The 18,067-nt window shown below is 37.8% G+C and overlaps 1 protein-coding gene across 1 annotated transcript; it reads right to left on the bottom strand.

Annotated features, from left to right (window-relative positions):
- Positions 1 to 49: 49 nt before the first annotated feature.
- On the bottom strand, positions 50 to 16,081 carry LOC122087128 (type I inositol polyphosphate 5-phosphatase 2-like). Its single transcript, XM_042656132.1, has 11 exons — positions 14,740 to 16,081; positions 14,539 to 14,644; positions 14,355 to 14,447; positions 13,787 to 13,874; positions 13,169 to 13,273; positions 10,710 to 11,535; positions 10,421 to 10,605; positions 4,363 to 4,471; positions 3,689 to 3,837; positions 2,330 to 2,554; positions 50 to 648 (listed from the first exon to the last, which is right to left on the bottom strand). Exons 1-10 carry the CDS (start codon positions 14,767 to 14,769, stop codon positions 2,359 to 2,361), a joined length of 1,887 nt encoding a protein of 628 aa, XP_042512066.1. The 5' UTR covers positions 14,770 to 16,081; the 3' UTR covers positions 50 to 648; positions 2,330 to 2,358.
- Between the last annotated feature and the right edge of the window lie 1,986 nt (positions 16,082 to 18,067).

Genomic DNA, 18,067 nt, shown 5'->3' with positions numbered 1-18,067 from the left:
ATTGGAGTTCTGAAATGCAGTGGAAATTTTCTTACATGGCTGGTACCAATGAGAATCAAACATGAGAATGAAAATTATATTACAAAATATTGTTAATGTACACATGATATCAAAGATGTAAGAACCATTTGATGAATGATATTACATTTACCTAATTCCTTCTACAAGAGCCCCATACAAAAAACACACCCCAAAAGACCTAATTCCTTCTATAAGAGCCCCATACAGAAAACACACCCCAAAAGACTACTGTGCAAAATTTTCAGTAATGTAACCCAAACCCAACATATGTCATCTGGCTCTGCCCCCAGCATGTACAATTACAAACAATGCTACATGGATCTATTGAGACTTTATTTTCTCCAACTTCTATTCTGCATGTTCATGACTTTACATAAAGACCAAGTTTCGTTTACCCGAAAACTGGACATAAAACCATATAAACCAGAGATCAACTCCTACCATTCCTCGAATCCCATATAGCAACATCTTAGATGTGGCTGGACACATGTACTGCTTGCTTGGATAGTTATAGATTAGCACGTCATCAGCCTCAGCACCAGAATTCATGCAAGGAACCAAATTGAATTTGAGACCAGTCCTAAACAGATTTCATCAAGACCGCCAAGCATCTCCCTTGATCTATCCCTGTCTCAAAGATAAATCAACAGTTTAGTATTATTCCATGGCTGAATCTTTATTCAAAGTTCCATATATGGAAATTACAGTTACCATCTAATACAGGAAACAAGGACTTTGTGGTTGGTTCCATCCTAGGAGACCTAGCAAGCTACCCAATATAAAATTTTGTAAAATTGCCAAAACCCTAAGATAATGGCTGCAGGAGATTGGGAAGAACAAGAGGCTCCTGCAGCCCTTCATTAGAAATCTTATGGATTAGCTGCTGCTCAGTTGAAAGCTATCGGACTCTGAAAGATGGAAACAGGGGAGTTAGCTAATAAAGATGGACAATAACAATCCTGTAATATCAATTTATCGGCCTCGTCATCGATAGGCTCAAAAATATGCAATTGAATTGAGAAGGTTTTCCACAGTTTACTGGGAAGGGCTAGCAGAAGAGGGAAGGTCTGGAGGGCAGATTCCACCGATTCAAGAAGCCAGAGCACATAAGACTATGATGCAATGGACAGAAGAGGCTGCGGAATTTGCATAATAACAGGGCCAATCAGCGAGACTTTTACAAGAAGACTAAACAAGGAATTGACTGAATAGGACATGAATGATAAATTTGTCTCTGACCTAACTTCTATTTCAAGTTGCATTAAAATGCACCCAACGGACCCTAAGCGGGTTGCTCAATTGGCAAAGAGCCAAAGACCAACACCTCAAAATTAAGGAATTCAACTCTCCTTGGGGCCTCATTATCAAATAATAATAATAATAAAATGCACCCAAAAGGATCAAAAACAGGAGCAGTAACAAAAGATAGATTATAAACCAAGGAAAAGTTTCATACAAGCACTGAATCCAAAATCACTAGACTGGAAAATTATCATGGCCTTTTCATTTCTAATTTTCCTATCTTGTCAACTTGCCTCTTTATCCATGAGAAGAGATATTTAAAAATGCAAAACTGTGAAATGATTTAGCAAAGAATACCATTACTTGTTCAACATACATTGAACAAACCGGGCTTAGAAGATGTTCTATGTTAAAAATTATTGAAAGAGTACAAGCGTAACAATCAGAGCAGCTGCATTACTTTGGACAATCAGGATATTTAGGCCAAAATGAGAATGATGTAGAAAAGAAAATAAAAAATTGTTTCTAGACTTCTGATTGGGTCATAGTTCAGAGGATCCCATGGGTCAAGTTCATTGAATTGTAGGTTGACATCCAACAGTACTGGAGCAGCATGCCAGTTTACACTGCAATGCTGCTGGTCCTCTACTGTAATGTCGAAAGGATAACATAACGATGCAACTTTGTCATGGGAAAGCTTGGACCAAACGTTAAAGGGTTGACACATCTAGGTTGAAGACATAAGACAAGTTGTTACTTAATCAAGCCTTGTCATGGAAGTTCTCCACTCCTATCCTTCCTTATAGTGATTGTAAACTGGGATCATCAGGGATGCAGGGAAAAAGGTCAACAGGAGAAATATGATCTGCCCCAAACCCAGTAACAAACATCACCAAGAAAATGTCAACATTAACAAGTAACTAGGTAAACCTGTTTTTAAAGAGACAAGAAACTTATAGGTGCAAAGTTGTTCTTTTTATTTTATTTATTTATTTATTTATTTATATTTTTGGTACAAGCAAAGGTGTTCTAAGATTGAGTATGTGACTACAAATCTCTTGGCTACCTGATTTCTGTCAAACTTTTTCAGTCCCCTCATTCATCAGGAAACACTTCAGGATGCACTGCAGCACTTTTGAAATTCAGTACTTTCTGGAGCTTCCGATGGTCAAAGACTTCAATATCAATTAAGAACATTGAGCTAACTGGGCGATGATCTGAAAGCCTTATTTCAGCACGATTGTAGGCAAGCTGTCTGATGCCCTTCCCTAACCATAGAATGCGATCACACCTGACATGATGGAAAAGAAAATTCAACATAATGTACATGAAAATCAATTTAACTTTCGTTGCAATGTGTTCTGTCATCATCATATTCTAGTAAATCAAAGGAAAAGGCCGGCCTAGTCCACCCCATTAACTTTTGCCATTACCAACAAACTCCAATCTAGTGTCAGTGGGTAACTAAAGCATTCTGGGTTTAAAAACAAAAACAAGCAAAAACAAGAAAGGGAAAAAAAAAATGTTCAATCAAACGCATAGCAGTGCAATCATAAGTACAGTGAGAGGGACCGACCTTGTACAGGCCTGAACTAGCAGGTTCTAAAGTTGAAAAAACCAATTGATCAGGTAATTGCAACCATACAAGCACTTATTTTTGGTTTGTTTGTTTGTTTTTTTTTTTTTTTTTTTTAGGAGGGGGGATTTCTATGATGCAAGGATGCTTAAACATGCAGTGATATTTCCCCAAAAAGATAGAATCCTGCAATGATAATCTGATACAAGTACTGGCCACTGCATGGACATTTCTACAGAAATTTGTTTAGACCTTCCTCATGGTGTACCTAAGTGCTACCTTACATTTAATCTTAAACACTGGCAGTACATAAAAAATTTACAGTCCTGTAATGTTCAACAAATGAATGACAAAGGTGAAGTTCAGATTTCATGCATGAAGCAGTTATGGTTCAACAGACAAATGGGGCTCTTTGTTTAACAATTTATGACAATAAAATTTTTTAAATTTCATAAACTATGATTCTTATATAAAATATGGATTGCTTTAATGGTAGAGTATATGAAGCAGCAGTCTGCAACACATCCAGTGCAGCCTACCACCATATATTATTCAGGATCAAAAAGTGGTCAACTAACATCTGGCAGGTGGTTGCGTCCTGCATATGTGAAAATCCAAATAATAACAATCACATATTCTTAAACATCCAATCAAAAGCTAACAAATCTGCCTTATCAAACTGACAATTTGATGGAATTTGAGTGGTCCCATTGAAGAGGTGGCCTGCCTGCCTATTCAACTGCTCTATAGAGCACCTCTTCTCTGAAATATTGATCTTTAATTTCCTCAAAACATGTATAATTACTAAAAACCTCTAAAATCACACATGTTACCACAAATCTGCCTTACCATGCCGGGGATCTCTTTTTCTCCTCTTCCTTTTGATTTTCTCCAACATATTTATCTGAGTTGAATTCATATTTGTATGTGGGTGGAAAGTTTATCATCCCTTCCTTCCATCCATCAAAGACACGCCCACGGCGAAGTTCTTTGCTCAGCTGCCACATTCACCAAAGTTTCATCAAAATTTTAAATTATTGTAAGCTATGACTAGTAATGATGCAAGCAGATGAAATCAAAAGCTGTAGTTTGATAGATAAATATTAATGGGGTTGATGCAGGATATATACAATGGTTAGACAGCTTGGATCCTACATTCCTTCATGATTCCAAGTACCGGTAAATATAACTAGAAGATCTACCATCCCCAGACAAACACATCTCTAATCTCATTGTTACATAATAACTGTGTCGAATTGGCAAAGTAATGAAGCATAGGGTACTCTAAAACCATGTGATTCTAGGACATGTTCAATTTGAAAAAAATCACTTAAGCTTTACCGAGTTCCAAAGAGTTAGGAAGAAAATAAAAAGTGAACAGATCAACCAAGCTATTTTAGATTGGGCAATTTCAAATGAATAAGCACATTGCACTTTAGGGAATTTTGGCTGACCTAATTGGCTTAAATGGGAATACATTTGTTATATAAAATAAAAAATAAAATAAAATATCGAGTCTTTACCTGGTCATTATTGATAAGCTCATCCCATTGTTTCTTAGACACGAGCTTTCTTATCTTAGCATCCAGCATATTAAGACGATAATTCAAATCCCCAAACCAGAAAATCTGGCTGTTCACCATGGAAAAAACCCAGTCAAACATTAATCAAACACATCAGATGTGTACATTAAATGATAAGAGAGAGAGACACCTTGAGCACAACAACAATAAAATTTCCTTATCCCAACTAAATGGGTCGGACACATATATCCTTGTTCTCTAATCAGCTGTAAGTATTTCACCAGGCGAAACTAATGATATTCTCTCTCTATCTCTCTCTTCGCTAAAATATAATATTATTAAAAAAGAAAAAAGAAAAGAAAGAAATAAGCAAATACAAAGCCTATCTCCTGAAAATTGCTATCCAAGCCCCCACCTTCGGCATTTCCATCAGCAGGGGAAAGGAAAGCGCACTAACAAAACCTATAATTTGGTCTGCCATCAGAATCCCTTGCTATGAGATCCACAATATGGGAAGGAAAGACCAAATTAGATCCCGGTAATTCTGACTTCGCCGCATCTCTTGCCAAGTAATCAGCTATAGAATCAGTCTCTCTGAAATTATGAGAAATTTTCCATGTGATCCCTTCCAATTATGGTTGGAGATACCTCCATCTCTGTAAAGCAAACCAAGGAATCCTCTTTTGTTGAACAAGAACCACAGCCACACTTGAATCAGCCTCCACCCATAAATGGTTAATAGCCATCTCTCGAACACGCACGAGACCCTCCATAAACCCTTCAACCTCAGCCTCAAAAACCCCCGTCACACCCATAAAAATTTTATAGGATCCCAAAACTCTTCTCATATGATCACGGAAAACTCCTCTAGCATCCGCTCGGTCAGGATCGCCCAAAGAGCTACCATCAAAATTCAACTTGACCCAATTGACAAAACCTCTAAGATAGGCCTTTGAGAAGCTGCCCTGAATAGTCAAACCGAGATTCATGCAACACATTATATTTGCAACCGACCTTATTTCACCTTTACTACTAGGATTGTCGTTCCATATGTCCTCAATAATCATTTGAGAAACATACCTGGGAGGTCTTAATCTAGTGTCATGACGCCAATTATTCCTCTCTCACCAAACATGATCAGCAACAGAAACCAACCCCATAGCCCACACCTCTTTGCAACACACATCTCTTAGCTTCCTTTTCCACCACTGAAAATATCAACCATGGATCCATGATTCTTCCATCCAACAATTTTTTTTTTTTTTGGATGAATAAAAGCACCCAAAAATGCATTTCCTAATCTCCTCAGAAGAAGAGCATTGAAAGAAAATATGATCCATAGACTCCTTAGCCACATCACACAAATCACATTTAGAAGCAAGAGAAATCCCTCTCTTCAAAACCACATCATTCGTATGAAGTTTCCCATGAGCCATCCGCCACCCGAAGATAGCCATCCTCGGTTGCATCTTCTTACACTAAATTTGAAGATTCCCAAGGAACCTTAGGATTCCGAATTCTAATCTCCTCCCACGCAGATTTGGAGCTAAAAGAGCCCTCAAGAGTAAGGCTCCATAGGCACTTATCCTCACACTCATATTCTAGAATTTTAATATTTTTTACCTTGTCAAAAATTCCTTGCAACAAATTGGAATGAACCTCAGGCATTCTCCACTGGAAGTTGTCAATAAATCGATAAACCTTCCTGTCAAATCTCTGGAAAAAAAATTTCATCCAAACTAGCCACCTCTTCAATAGAATTTTCACCAATCCATCTATCTCTCCAAAAGTTTATTTTCCTCCCATTCCCAACCATCCCTCTGTCATTAGAGGAAATGAAATTCAACATTTTTCGAAAGCCAGGCCAAATAGAAGATGTTTTACAGCCTTTCTTGAGTGAACCAGCCCCACATAGAAACCTGGCCTTAGAAACCTACAAGCCATAGAGTCTTTATGCTTGATTCTCCACACCATTTTATAAAGCATAACTTTGTTAACATCTCTGATTTTGTGCAACCCCTTCCTCCTTTGGTTTACATCATTGATCTCATCCCACTTTTTTTGAAATATCGACCTCCCCTATCCATATTAAATTCCTCATCCACTTCCCCATGGTAGCTATAAGGGTTGAAGGCCACCTGTAGACGCCAAAGTTGTGAATTGGCATTCCCTAAATAACCGAGCGAACCAACTCCACTCTTCCTGCCATCGAGAGAATTTTCCCCTTCTACCCCTCAAGAACGCCCTTTCACTTTGTCTATGATCGGGAGAAGGGTCTCCTTCTTAACTCTACCCTTAAATATCTCAACACCCAAATAACGAGTGGGGAAATTGCACATTGAGATACCCAGTTCATCTACTATAGCATATTTCCTCAGAGTAGTATTGACCCCAGGAACAACTTGCTCTTCTCCAGGTTTACCCGTTGTCCCCAAAAATTCTGGTATCTTGTAAGAAAACAATTTAAATTCCTAACATACCTTAAAGAGGCATTAGAGAAAATAAAGATGTCATCAACAAATAGAATGTGGGTTTGGTTTGCTACACAACGCAGCCCATTCGGAGCTTTAATTTTCTTTTTAGCCACAAGCTTAGAGAGGCCTTTGCAAAGCACCTCTTCAGCAAGATGAACTATATTGGAGAAATTGGGTCCCCTTGTCGCAATCCCTCTCCACACCAAAATATCACACAAAGCCACCATTTAGAAGAACAGACACTTTGGCCATCACTAGTAACCAATGAATCCAAGTAATCTATCGATAAGAGAACCCAAACCTCCTCATAACATGGAAAATAAAATTCCATGAAATAGTGTCATACGCCTTCTGAATGTCAATTTTTAATCCAATTCCTCCTCCTCCAGTGGTTGATAACATCGTGTTGGCCAGCTCCGAAGCCAGGCTGATGTTGGTATGGATAATCTTCCCTTTTTGGAACGCACCTTGTTCCTCAGAAATAATTCTATGAAGCACTGCCGAAAATCTAAGAGCCATCACCTTAGAAATAATTTTACAAAAAATAAAATAAAAATTCCTCATGCATAACAACCTAAATTTTTCCAGAGAAGTCGCTCCCTACGCCTTAGGAATCAATACGAAAAATCGTTATTGATCCCATGAGGTATGAACCCTATGTGGAAGAAAGATCTGACAGCATTACAAACATCATAAGCAATCATCTCCCAGCAAGCTTTATAGCACGCACTAGGAAACCCATCTGGCCCCGGAGAGATATCAAGATCAAGGTCCTAAGGTATTAGAGGAATACAATTCAACAGATCCAAGTGGTCATTTAAAGGAGCACCTTTGTGAAAATTTTCATAAAAACCAGTCACATATTCCTCAAACTGAGCTTTCTCTAAAATCACCAACCCATCCTCTCTCTTAAGAACCCGAACAGTGGTCTTTAGTCTCCTCATCTTCACAAATATATGAAAAAATTTAGAGTATTTGTTTCCTTGCAGCCCCCATCAAATGCGGGATTTTTTCGCCCATAATTTTTCATTATTTTCTAATGCCTTCAAGTATCTCGTTTTCACATCAGCCTCTTTAGCGAAGATTTGATCATTTTTCCCACTCAAATCAATGTCCTACTGCAGCTCATCCATAGTCTTCTTAGCCTCCTCTAGCTCCAAATTAAAATTTAGACAATTCTCTTTAGCCCAAAACCGCAAGACACCCTTAATGTCTTTAATTTTTGAGCCGCCACAAACATGGGCAATCCCCTTGTCCCTTCACACCACGACAACTTAACAACATTGAAGGAAAGTATCATGCTTTGCCCAAAACCTTTGGAACCTAAAAGGACAATTCTGCGGTTTATCTGAAGCCTCTAACCACCAAGAGAGGGGAGTGGTCAGACGCCACTCTTTGCATCACCATCTGATGACATTCTTGGAAAAAGAGAAACCCACGCATCATTACAGAAACCCTTATCCAACACAAGGGCCACATTCCCTCTTCTTCTATTATTGGACCATGTAAAATTCCGACCCTATGAAGAAATTTACATCAAAGAACAAGTGTCCACCATTGCTCTAAAATCTGTTGTCGACCGCATATTAAAAGCCCCAAGACCTCTCTTTTCATGAGACTGGAGAGTAGAGTTAAAATCACCAACAACCATCCAAGGCACATTAGGCTCATGGCATGAAGCCACCAAATTAGAACACAACTCCCTTCTCACTGCCCGGAAGCATTTCGCGTGAACCACAGATATAACAATGCTCTTCTGTAACCACTGAACTGAAAGAGAAATATTACGAAATAACAGCAGGCTTCCGCACACCCCTACGCCAAACCACCCATAGGTTAGGAACCCTCTCCGCTCTGTCATTGTGATAAGCTCTGAATCAAACCCCCACTTATTAAAGAAAAGCTTAGGGAATGCCTCAACCTCAACCATAGGTTCTGCAATACACAAAAATCCTAGAGCCTTCTCCCTTAAAATATTCCCCAAGGCCAGCGTAGCTGCCGCCTTTTTCATCCCTCTAATATTCCAATAAAGGGCTTTCATCAATCACTTTCTAGATGAGGCAATATGACCAGACTTGTGAGAAGTCTGCTTTGTACAACCATCTGTTTCCCCTTGTGCTGTCTACCAGATTCAATCGCAGAATCTTCTCTCTAACGAGTAGCCCTGTCAACCTGCTCCACATCAGGGTGATGCACAACCACCGGCCCTTCATGAATTTGGGTAGGACTAATACAAGATATCATGTTCTCTCGCAACTGCGAGGAAGACTGAGAGTTATTTCTCCCATGAACATGGTAAGAGCCACAACCTACCCTGCCTATTCCAGAAGACTGACCTAACTCCATAATATATTTCCTGGAAGAAAGTTTTGATTTCCCATGCCGTTATTTATGGACTAGAGGAGCCAGGGAGTTGTTAAATCCCCATTTAAGCACAAATAGTTCGACTAATAGCTCAACTATTCAGAAGTTTGACTCTGTACTCATGCTAATGTTAGTAATTTTTTATATTATGAAGCATTTTAACAATTCTCACCTGAAGATGTGATAATAATAATTAAGAAAAGTTAAATTTCACATTCTAAGACTAGTTATGACAGGTTCTATAATCGAAATTTGTAATCCAAGCTTCATAATTAGTAATCTATCAATACATAACTAGTATATGTCTCTAACACCTAAATCATCATTGATCTACTTGATTGAGATATATTTCAAACATCTAAATCATTATAAACTTACTTGAGTATTCTGGAAGAGACAGTCGAAAACTTAACTGAGTCTATAAGTTGCAACTCTTTTTACCAACTCCTTCTTGGGTTCCAAAATCCTGAATACCAACTAATACTGAGAGGTTCAACAACTGAATTTCCTGTACTGAATAAACCTTTGAACAAATAGCATAGTTTGAATATGAGAATGAAGTTGAAGTCATGGAATAAATGACCCAATTCATCCATGAAATGAAGAAAAACTCACATTTTCTATTAATTACTTGGGATATGTACATTTTAGTTGGCTCAACCCAAAGGAGGGAAAAAAAAAAAAAAAACACAGTGGTGTAGGAAAGAAAAATGGAAAACCATTGCTTCCTTCTTAAACTCTCTTTTAGGTTTCATAACATGAACTTAATAGAAAAACTTGACTCCCAGCGGATTTAGGTTAGAAGCCTTATGTAAAGAGTTATGTTGAGAGAGAGAGAGAGAGAGGTGGGGGTCTGTTTAAGTTCTCCCTTTTAACCTATTTTTGATAAAGCATGCAAGGCTTGGTTGATTCAAATTACTTAAGGAAGCAAAGGAGTGGAGTAACTTAATTCATTAAAAATATTCATATCTCGATTCATCAGCATGAATTGACTCCAATGCTTTGACTGAAGTCAACCATGGGAGTGAATATAGGACTAAATTGGGAGTCGGTAATCCACTATTTGATGTTGACCAGATCATAGATACATGGACACCTCACACAGTCCTAAAAATCATCTGCTAATGCCAAAATAAAATTTCTAAACAGGAATAATCAGTTTCATATGATCATAGGTACTGGCTACGTGAACTTGAAGCTAATGGTAAGAAAATGCGTACTCATGAGAAGGAATAGTCTGTGGCTGATCTGCATCTAAAACAGAAGAGAACTGTGTACGTCGTAAGATTTCATAAACGTCAGCATTTCGTCTTTGTTGATCCCCCTCCTTTTCACCAGATGTTAGATGTGAACAAACAAAACACAGCCGTGTTTGAAAAAGAGACATACTGACAGAAATAGATCCCTGCATCAAATAGATATGAAATAACATTATATTGGATATTCAGAGAAAAAAAATAAAGATTAATTAATTGATGTCTACATTTAGACTTTTAAGATATCAGAAACCTTGTTTCCCATGTAGCCCATGAGACCAACTCCCACTGGAGAAACCTTCAAGTTATTTATATGCCTCCTCAACCTTCTACGAACCCAAACTGATACATAAATTCCCACCATCTGCTTGCTAACAATACGCACATATTTAGCACGAGTCTTCAAAGATACTCTTTTGACTCCATTTTTGCAGTGTCCCCTTTCCGCTTCTAAGTGAGAATCTTCATCTTCTTCAGAAGAATTTTCAGAATCATCAGAAAAAGAGAGCACTTCAGACTGATCTTGCTGCTCGGTCCACATCAAATCTAGGTTTCCTGAGCTATTGTGCACTCGTTTCAATCCACCATCCAATTCTAAATCTTGATTAGTTAAAATTAGAGGCTTCTCAATCCAATCAAAGCCAATTCTTCCTGAACTGCTTAACACTCTCCGCAATCCTTTGTTAGAAGAGTTAACTTTTGTCTTCATATCTAATGGGCGTTCAGGCCAATCTAGTCTACCATCAATGTCAATGCCATATGGTCTCTTTAACTGGAACTTCTTTGGAGTACTGATTATTTCTTCTACCTCTTGTAATCCAATATCACTAAGATCATTAAGCCCCACAACCTTGCTCACCACCTCTACTTCGGGAGCACCTATCTCATCTACAAGTACATCATCAGTAGAATATGGCCTCAATACTGGAGAGGCTGGGGCACTGTAACTTTGAAATTTTGTTTCAGGTTGTGAAGACTTATTTAGGGTTTTACGAATGATTGCTTCCCATTTTGGAATTGGCTTGTTATCCTCTGCACCCAGTACATTCCCAGCATTTAAAGGGACCACCTCTTGGAAACTGTAGATAAGAGAATCGATATACAATGTCAACGTCCAGTAAAAGATTCAACATTTCCATCATCCAAAAGAAAAAAAGAATAAAAAAAAGGCACAAGAATGGAATTTATAAACATAGCAACATATTGAAGAAAACAGAAAAACACTGGACGACAAACAAGTCATGAAGTGCTCTAAAAGATGACGACCCATGGGCCCATGGCCTATGTTGCAATACTCAAATCAATAACATGGTTTTGTTGGAATAAATAAAATGGGTACTACATGTATACACAGAAAAATGGCATGCTGATGGACATTCAAAAAATTGATTTGAGGAGAAAATAAAATCATCAACATCAGAAATAAGTAGGAACCACGCAGACGGTTTCCCAGACAATGACACAGTCTAAGATCATAAATTCATGTGTCATGGATAAAAAGGCCAACAAGGATAATTACAAGGTGAACAGAACCAAGAATGACATGGGAGGTCTTCCACAACAAAGTAATGAAAAAGAAGATTAATCCTGAAAACTACAGTCGGTAACCCTGTAATCAGGTGAACTTCTCACTTTTGGTCAAGAAGGATGCTCAAACAAGGTGGACAGAACCAAGAATGACATCAACATGTTGTACAAGAATCAATGCAATAGAATGGCGATGCAATAAAACATGGGAGGTCTTCCAACAAAGTAATGAAAAAGAAGATTAATCCTGAAAAATAAAGTCTACCATGTAATCAGGTGAACTTCTCACTTTTGGTCAAGAAGGATGCTCAAACAAGGTGGACAGAACCAAGAATGACATCAGCATGTTGTACAAGAATCAATGCAATAGAATGGCGATGCAATAAAACATGGGAGGTCTTCCCAACAAAGTAATGAAAAAGAAGATTAATCCTGAAAAATAAAGTCTACCATGTAATCAGGTGAACTTCTCACTTTTGGTCAAGAAGGATGCTCAAAGCCTTGACATTGAAATCTCTTCAAACAGATAAATTTGAAAAAACACGCTACTATTACATCCAATTGTCAGATTAGCCTGCTAGAAATGGTGGCAAGAGGGAAGACAAAGTGGATAGCAGCTTATTATAACACATATGGTTGGAAACCTTCAACTAGGCTAATGCAGTGGACTAGTAGAGTGAGCAATGAGTATCCATTTCTGATTCTGTTTCAGGAAGGATCCTGAGCAACAGCAGTGCCAGAGTACATTTGAGCGCTCTGTTAGTTTATGAAAAATGGTTTATGATTCAAGGGAGGATTTTATCTTCATCCCCAATATGTTGAGGAAGTAGTAGGGAACAGGTCAAAGAATCTGGCTTCTAACTTACATGGTTACAAGTAATAGACTGAAAAAAGAAAAGTAAATAAGCAACAACAACAACAACAAAACCTTAACCCAACTTAATAGGGTTAGCTATATAGATCCAAGCAAGGACAAAGAAAAGGAAATGTAAAAGTGAAAGGAAACAATGACAAGGAGCTATTCAAGAAAAGTAAATAAGAAAATATAAAATATCATCTTATTAGAAAGATTGTATGCTTCAAATAGATGTATGCATATCAACTTTTTGAATAGATTTTTTCAAGGAGCTATTAACGAAATTCAGAGATATGCAAAGGGATTCACCAACCTGAGGAAATACTCACCCAATAACATACATGTCTGCTGGTTCTTCCATACTAAGCCACTCTTCAATATCAAGATCATCATATGGAGGTCTTCCAGCAACATTCCATGTGCCTATCGTTACCCTAGGGAACCACAAATATTATGAGAGAATTAGGACAACAATTCACTATTTTGAGAACAGGACCGGCTGGCCATGCACTGCCAAGGAGACAGTTTCTTGATTGACCCAGTTTTGACCAGTCAAACATGCCGGCAAAAAATAACAAAACAATCTATGTACCAGGAAGAGAAAAAGGTAACAGCCGGTTTACATGGTTGGGATGAAAACAGTGCCCATTAGACGGCTGTTTTTCCCCACCCAGCTCCATGGGAAGTGTATCTAAACCGTGAAAATTCTTGTTTCCACTCAAACGCAGTCAAACCTTCTTAAACCTATCTAGTTTTCAAAACTAGGCTACTTTTCTCTCTATAAGAATCATTTTCCCAAGTGAGCCCCCCAGAGAGTGTTTCCCAAAGGGTTCTTGAGAGCATTTGGCTCTTTCTTTTTCCTTTTTTTGGGTACCAAGGAAAGAAAAATATTAATAGGCTTTGTTCTAGTCTCCATGAATGAAAGTAACAGTAGCCAACAGACAAACCTCACATCCTTTCTACTAATGTATTGAACACGTAGAGTTTCAGACTTTCCTCTCCTATGCCTCAACAGATAACCCTTGGATGGTGTCCCTATACAGACCAAAAAATCAAAGCAGCATTAACCAAAGATTTTAGATTTATAAGTTATCAGAGAGAGAGAGAGAGAGAGAGAGAGAGAGAGAAATGGCAGTCACAACCATAAACTGTTCAATGTATGACCAATTAATGGATAGTTTTTAACTTTTGAATATCTGTAACCATAACTGGACTATGGATATTGTTTCTACCCTCCCCTCCCCACCCCACCCCCACCCCCACCTCCACCCCCACCTCCCACCTCCCACCTACCAAGAGAACATAAGTAAACAGACAAAAAAGACTGTCAGAGTGTCCATTAATCAGAGAGTTCATAAACAAACAACAAAAATTGCTTTAGCTACAATTAAACAAGGTGAAAAACAAAGATTAAAGCTGTAGCAAAGGCAAGCCCGAGCAGGTAATGCTTCAGTTTTAAATAGAAAAATTGGAACGTATGGGGAACAAATTACTGTAATATAAATTAATTATTGCCTGAAGCTTGACTTGGTTGTAGAGATTGATTTCCTGATGTTCTGCAAAACTGATTCCCCACCAGGCTTTCATTTGCAGCTTTAGGAGAGAATGCTGAAGGAAAAATTGAGGAAAAAAAAAAGCACTATTAACCATCATGAATTCCCTAGTTCAACTTCTAATAGTCACAATTTTAAAAGCATACCATCATCCTCACTCTCAGTCTCAGTATCAACCTCATCTTCACTGAATTCATTCACCTTGGGCTTAATATTTAGCCATTTCTTCATAACAATGGAAGGCCAAAAGGCCTGCAAACATGCCCAGTTAAATACTTAGTGACCATAAATTTGATCATGATGTTGGAAAACAGGTGAGCAAGAATACAAAAGCACTAGGCACATACCTCGGAACGCTTTCCTTTTCTTGTTTTCATTCTTCCCCTGTCAAACTTATGAGAGGGATTTCTGAGAGAGTACTGAATTAAAAGAACAGAGCTAGAAGGCAAGGCTCTCAATTGAAGTATTAAAAAATTTCCACTTTTCTAGTTGTTAAATTGGGAAATTAAGAAGCTTTCCGACCATGGGGATTATCTAATGCCCCAGACAAAAGATTTATAGTAAGATCACATAGAAAGGACAGAAAAAGGGTGGCCAACTTGAGCCGACATCCATAACCTCAAGTCGCACAATCAGTCATTGGTTCTCCAGCCGTCATACTTTAGAACTTGAGACATGGAACGTCGAGATTTACTAAATTCAAGAAAAGCAGTGGACGTTCAATCGTTTTATAGAATTCCAGCAGTCTCTCTCAGTACACAGTACAAACACCAGTGATGCTGCAGCTATTACCTCAACCAAGCAGAGTTTGTGAGTGGCGGAAATGTGGAAAAAGAAGAGGATTAAAAGACCATTAAGATATCGAAAAGAATCAGCAACATAATACAATCCACGGAAGAGATAATCCCATTAACTGATCTTGAAGAAATAATGCAATCCACAGAAGAGGGATAACCCATTAACGAATCATTTAAGTAATCAAAAGTGGGTCAGCACTGAATAGAGAAAGAAAAAAACAATTCCCAGCTAACCCTTCTACAGTAGGACGAAAGCTGAACTGGGTCACCATAAATTTCTTTAACTAGTCTTCAATTGGGCTTAAACTCCATATTTAAGCAACCGCCTAATGAGCCGGCCATTCTCTACCACAAGAACTCAAGCACAAGCTTAGGAGCCAAAACCAGATTAAAATGGATCAAACGAAACATTGATTAAGACTGAAAACTAGTAAATTCTCAGAGATATCTTTATTAAAACAAACCATGAAACTGCTGCTATCATCATTTTACCAAGATTGTCATGACCAACCGACATATAAAGCCAGGAACAGTTGATATTACATTAAAAAACAGTTTTTGATCTAAAAGTTAACAAGTTGAGGTCAAATCGGTGGTGGGTTCGTCAATAAAGAATGAATATGTGCAGTACAGCTGATCCAGAGGGTGACGAATGAGAAGGTAGATCTGTATTTGTTTCCGCAATTTGAGTACAGAACGAGGACAGCAGAGTATAAGTAAGATGAGAAGAAATACAACAGAAAGCAAGTTGAGAACAAGTGGACCCTGAATCGCACCATTAAGAAGAGGCGATGTATCCAACAGCGAAACACATCCGTGTGAGATCGATAAGAAAATGACATCGATGACAGCCATCGAAAGGGAATAACGAAGTTGAAAGGGAAGTCGGCAAGGCAGGATTTTTTGCAGATTCTTTCGCCTTCCAGCTGTTTCTCTGTTCTTTATCTGTCTATCTATACTATATAGTGGCTTTATTTATTTATTTACTTTCATGGAAAAGGCCCTTTCTTTTTTTTTTTTGGTAAATAAATGAGGCCCCTCTTTCGGTATGAGCGAAAATTGCTTTTGTACGACAAGCTGTAACTTTCAGAGAGATGGAACGGCGGTGGTGGGTGGGAAGGTGGCTGGCGGCTGGCGGCTGGCGGCTGGCGGCTGGCGGCTGGCGGCTGGCGGGAACGATGGTGTTAGGTAAAACGGTTTACTTCAAACGCCTAATACTTTTTTCCTATGATTAGTAGCCGAGATATGAAATGAAAATAGAACAAAAAACATGGGAAAAAAATATAATTATATAATGATATTTTTATGTGTCTATTTCTTTCTTTAAATTCAATTTTTTTTTTTCAAACAATAGCGTAATGAAATATTTCAATTTAAGATATAATTTACTGTTGCTACATGACTCTAAAGGTAATTTCCACCAGAAAATATATATGATTCTAAAGTAATGGCTTTGATCAAGTTTTTGTTTTTATTATTTTTTTAGGGAAAGGATTGGATATACTATCCGTATACTCAAATTTGTAGCTATCTCTCTTCTCCTTCCCTTGGAAAAATCTTTTATGCCCCCTCTCATCCTAACACTCATTGGTTGAGCCGCTAGCTCCAGAAAAGTTGGGGCATACCTAACCTCCTCCCTCTTATTAATCTTAGGGTCCATCATCCTCATAAGTTTTTTTTTTTTTTTTTTTTTTTAATCAAAATGATAATATATTCAAGGGCAAGAGATCACTGATTGGTTGCATGGCCCTCACACTAAGCCTCTGCATTAGTGTAGGTAGGGGTGTCAATCGGTCAAGCCGGGTCGATCTCGTTCGGGCCTAATCGGGCTTAAACACTTGGAAGCTTTGCACCGTGAACCCTGTTTAAGTAAACGGGCCTAACTTTGAGGGGGCATAGTATAGTTTATAATCGAGCCGGTTGATGTCAGACTTTAATTGGGCTTCCTTAAATGGACCTTAAACAGATTACAAACCTATTTAAATCTAAACAGGTTTTAAACATGCCTACTATAAAATTATTTTCTTACATTGATTGAAAGCCAGAAATATGGAGAACCCCTCCACCTACAAGAAAGAGAAACCCTCCATGCAAAGAGTAACTCTCCATGCAATTCTTGTCAAGGATTGAGCCGCTAGCTTTTGTGGGTTGACAAAAGCTAGACATGCAAATTGATAGTTGGTGGCATGTTACTCTTGAATATTATTATTATTATTATTATTATTATTATTATTATATACCAACTCACCTATAGAGGTAATAATTATCCAAAATCATGGATTTTGATCTGGACCATTTTTTTGGACAATTTTTGTGTGCTTGCTCGAAAAGTATCTCCACTCTGAATATAATTTAAGATCATACGTAATAATTTAAGAATTTAATATACACTATATTTATTTATTTATTTTATAAAATTGAAAATACTATGTATTACCTGATATTTATATATTACGAAATTAAACTGGATTAAAATTTAAAACTTCTCAAAACTTGGTGAATTTTGTAGTCATATGAAATATCCATTAGATCATAAAAAATAAAATAAAATAATAAAATAGTAAAAGGGAGGGGGAGGGGATGGTTCATGAAGGACCAAATCCTATTCCTCTGATACAACCTTTGGATTGCACTCTTGTCAGAAAAACTAGTGAGTTCATAGTCTAGTAATATATTGGCATTTGGTTCAAAAATATTTTGGTTATGTCACCAATAAAATCTATTTGCAAAGCATCTTGGGCTATTTATGGAGCACATAACCTAAAGCTTGAGTGTGCTTGTACAAATGGTGTGGGACAATATTATTACATATTTTTTAAGCAAATGCTAGTGCTATTGACCTCCCAACTTTTACTATGACTACTACATTTCTTCTTTT

The sequence above is a fragment of the Macadamia integrifolia genome, chromosome 8, assembly GCF_013358625.1.
Source record: "Macadamia integrifolia cultivar HAES 741 chromosome 8, SCU_Mint_v3, whole genome shotgun sequence".
Lineage (NCBI taxonomy): Eukaryota > Viridiplantae > Streptophyta > Magnoliopsida > Proteales > Proteaceae > Macadamia > Macadamia integrifolia.
Note: the sequence above shows the minus strand (reverse complement) of the source record. Positions and strands in the feature narration are given on the sequence as shown.